Source organism: Tripterygium wilfordii, chromosome 9 (genome assembly GCF_013401445.1).
Source record: "Tripterygium wilfordii isolate XIE 37 chromosome 9, ASM1340144v1, whole genome shotgun sequence".
Classification (NCBI taxonomy): domain Eukaryota; kingdom Viridiplantae; phylum Streptophyta; class Magnoliopsida; order Celastrales; family Celastraceae; genus Tripterygium; species Tripterygium wilfordii.
Genome location: NC_052240.1, coordinates 9,762,523 through 9,766,664, shown reverse-complemented (window position 1 = coordinate 9,766,664; position 4,142 = coordinate 9,762,523). Strand labels below are relative to the sequence as shown.

The 4,142-nt window shown below is 35.9% G+C and overlaps 1 protein-coding gene across 1 annotated transcript; it reads right to left on the bottom strand.

The window, feature by feature from the left end:
- Positions 1-284: 284 nt before the first annotated feature.
- LOC120006002 lies at positions 285-2,047 on the bottom strand. Its single transcript, XM_038855879.1, has 5 exons — positions 1,881-2,047; positions 1,597-1,766; positions 1,232-1,436; positions 903-1,144; positions 285-352 (listed from the first exon to the last, which is right to left on the bottom strand). Exons 1-5 carry the CDS (start codon positions 2,045-2,047, stop codon positions 285-287), a joined length of 852 nt encoding a protein of 283 aa, XP_038711807.1.
- Between the last annotated feature and the right edge of the window lie 2,095 nt (positions 2,048-4,142).

The following is a 4,142-nucleotide window of genomic DNA, read 5'->3' as shown; positions in this document are numbered from 1 at the left end:
CCAAATGATCCAAAATAATGAAATATCCAATGATCCAAAATGATTCAAATATTCAAATTGAATGATCCAAAATGGCAAAGTTTACATCCAAATATCCAACAATGATCCAAAATCGCAAATAACTAAGTCAAATAGCCAATACATATGTCAAAGTTTAACAGTTAATAAAATAAAACATAATTAACAAACAAAATAATTTCAAATGCCATATCATAAGTCACATCATCAACTTTGGACCTTTAGCATCACATGTTTCTAACCCCATAGGTTGCTATCAAATGTAGTCATTCTCCTACACCTCTAGTCATAACTCTACTCATATCATAAATCATATCATCACGAAAACCTCTTTCTTCATTGGTAGAAATACCACCAATGTTTTAAAAACCAGATTTTGAATCGTGCCGGTTAGGTCACCGACAGTCGGTTCAACCGGTCTACCGGTTTGATTAAATTAATTAAAAAATAAAAAATTCATAAAAAATAAAAAAATCTGTAAATTATTAGAAAAATGCTAGAAAATTTAGAAAATTACTACATATTAAAATTCATTCAAATAAATTAATAAACACAATATTATCCATCTCAAATTAACAAACATCATATTAAAGAAACTCCAACATAACCATTAAAATTTTAAAGTACAAGACTCCAAGTCCAACATAATCTCAAATTAACAAGAATTTCACAATCCAAGTCCAACATAACCATTTCCAAATTAACAAACTAAAGTCATAGAACTCAGACATACTAATAAGAATAAAATCATAAACACTTCACAAATTACAATTGATATTCAAAGTTAGTGAAATCAAGGTCATATTCTCGACATACTTGTATATCATCATCATCATCATTGCCACCACCACCACCACCACCGCTACCATCACCACCAATACTACCAACACCAACACCACTACCAGTACCATCACCACCAGTACTACCAACACCAACACCACTACCGCTACCATCACCACCAGTACTCCCATGTGCTTGAGAAGAGGTTGGTTCCGGTCGAGATGCCATTTCCTCCAAATCTTCCATGTTAAGATCGGGTAAATCTTCTTCAGGTATGACCCAACAATCTATTTTGTCAATGTTTTCATAATCCAAGGGATCAAATAGTTTATTCTTGTTGTAAACCCTCTTAAAAAAAAACAAGCTACTCAATCATTACTTAAGAAAAAAAAGTTAAATAAAAAAGATGAATAAATAGTTCAATAAATCATACCTCTTTTGCAAACGAAGATTGTAGTGAACAAAGACAAGATCACTTAGTCTTTCATGGGCTAACCTATTCCTCTTCTTTGTATGTACCCTCTCAAACACACTCCAATTCCTTTCACAACCAGAAGATGAGGCAGTTTGGCTAAGAAGATGTACAATCAACTTTTGAAGATTTGGAATATCGTATCCAAATGTTCTCCACCATTCATCTAATAAAGAAAATTGGAAAAATAATTACATTAACAAAAATTATATGAAACAATGAAATTATAAATAGAATATTGTATTGATTAATTACCTGGTCAAGTAGTTTTGCTTGTGTCAAAGGCAAGTCTAGAATTGAACCCATTTGTCAATTCCTAAATATACTATTCTCATTCACCATCTCATTTTGAGGATCCACGCATTTGTGCTCAATGACCTTCGTTAGCCCACGCATAATTTCTGGTTTGGTGCATAAATTTTTTTGATCATATTGAAAAGCATGGTTCAACCAATAAGCAGCAACATGGATATCTTTATGCAACTGTTTATCCCATCTATTTTTAATTACACTAGTATAGGACTTATAGAGTGATTTCTTATTTTTGAATATATCCTTGATTCCCTTACGTGCCCTATCCATGCCCTCCTAAACATATCCCAAAGCTGACCTGTCATCAGAATCAACAATTCTCAACAAACGTAACAATGGCTCCACAATTTTACGCACTACCAAGCAATCATTCCAAAACTTGCTATCAAGCACTACATCTTGCATTTGTTTAGCTTTCACTGTCCGAGACCCACTCCAATCACAGTACTCCTTAGATACCACCATATTTTACAAATCTAGTTTGTGTTCGCTTATACTTTTCAAGGCAATAAAAGTGGTAGCAAAACGAGTCTCACCGGGCCTTAAAATTTCTTTCTACCAATCTCTCCTTCTCAACCAACCCAAAGTCCATTTGTGATTGTAAACAAATACAGTAACACGAGATGCATGTTGTGCCAAAGTTGCTACATTTGAGAATTTAGCAATGTCTTTAAGAATTAGATTGAGACAATGAGCTGCACAAGGTGACCAACTAATGGTAGGATATTTTTCACTCAACAAATCTCCTGCAGCTTTATAATTGCTAGCATTATCAGTGATCATGTGCACAACATTTTTCGGACCAACAATCTCCACAATTTCACAGAACAAACTTGATAAAGTTGCAGTATCACACACAAAATTGGAAGCATCAACAGATTTAATAAATGATAGACCTCTGGGACAATATACTAGAAAATTGATCAATGGTCGTTGTCTGCTATCCTTCCATCCATCAACAATTGAACACTTTTTTTGCATCAGCTAGAAGATTGACTCTTAGTTTATGATAAGTAGGAACTTTATACCCAAATCCAACAGAGGCTATAGCATCTACCCAAGGTTGTAGGTAATAGGAATTGATTGCATTCATCAGAATGCACGCATCATAGAAGAAACGTGCCATTGCCATGTCAACTTCATATAACCTTTCCTTACTTTGCATACTGGCCTTAATGGATGGTTGAGATCCTACAGTGGTACCACTAGGAAAGTATCACTTCATACCAATCTCAGGCCTCATTCTCTTATTTCTATTTGATGCACTGCTAGTCCCATGGCCCCCATCATCAAATTCATTATCTAACTCAATTGGATTACTACTATACCAAAAGAAGCTTGAGTCTCCCTCCTTTCCTTAACCTCATTCAAACTCTCCTTAATCCTAAAATGAACATCAGCGCTAACTTTCATACAAGGTCCTACATCACCCTTTACCCCTGCAAGATGCTTCTTCATTCTTGTAATGCCTATTTTTTCTACAAATGCTACAGATCAAAAACTTTTTACCATCAATTCCCACTGCTTCAGTGCAATACTCCCAAGCAATATCCTTTTTAACACGAGTGTGTGATTGCGAATTACTTGCTGTTGATGCATTTGGTGTAGATGTTAGAGTATCACGTGAGTTTTCCATCTTCTGTACCCAACAAACAGAGCATGGCATATACAAAATCAAACATTCAGAGCATATACACAACCATCAAAACCAGAAAGTTTATTATTTATTTGTAATTGTAAACCAGAATTAGTAAGAATTCATGACAAATGTAAGTGTAAACGAAAGTTCAAACAAATTGGTTTGCAAATCAATGCTGGTTTGGTGAAAACTCTATCACTTTCTCAATAAATTGTAAGAAATCGTAAGATCTTGACGAAAATGGTGAGAAATCTCAAGAAATCACAAGAAAATTAGAGAGAGATAGAGAAGGGTTGTAGAGAGAGAATCGAGTGAGGCGGGATGAAGAAGACTAATGAGTCTGTCTCAGGAAGACTATTATAATTATATGACATTGGATTTAATATACTGATTGCAGTAGTGAAATAGATCGAGAGAGACAAAGACCTGAGTATTCAGTTGTGGTATGCCAGAGTGGGAGTGTGAGAGATCGTCGCAAGCGGCAAGTTTGGTCACTGGGTCGGGCAGCACCCAAGCATGGCGAGTCTGTGACCACGGCAGAGAGAGGGAGGAGAACTGGAGAACACTTAGAACAGAGGAGATGGGCAGCGCCGGCACTGGTAGTGGAGAAAGGAAAGTCGACCTAGGTCTGTGCTTTTTTTTTTCCTTCTAATTTTTGATTTTGATTACTAGTTTACTACGACTTCCACTTTCTAATGTTTCCGTCTTTCCTTTCACAGATACATTTGAAGCAACCGGCTTGAAAAGCAATGAAGTCGCCACCAATTGATTTTTAGGATGCAATTGGACATCCATTTTGGTCTACGAGAAAAGTGGGTAAGGAGGTCTATTGAGCATGGGGAAGGTGTTAGGCACCCCACAACTCCCGAAAACGGTTGCCTTCAAAAATGTTTTCCTATTTGGCTCTACTTCGTTTTGAGG

Bases quoted from the DNA above. Each gene is read 5' to 3' on its own strand.
- LOC120006002 (XM_038855879.1), bottom strand. From the start codon at position 2,047: ATGGTGGTATCTAAGGAGTACTGTGATTGGAGTGGGTCTCGGACAGTG. The intron at 1,767-1,880 runs GTCAGCTTTGGG...AATTAAAAATAG, and splicing joins ATTGTTGATTCTGATGACAG to ATGGGATAAACAGTTGCATA. The intron at 353-902 runs GTAGTATTGGTG...CTACCAATGAAG, and splicing joins TGGTAGTGGTGTTGGTGTTG to AAAGAGGTTTTCGTGATGAT.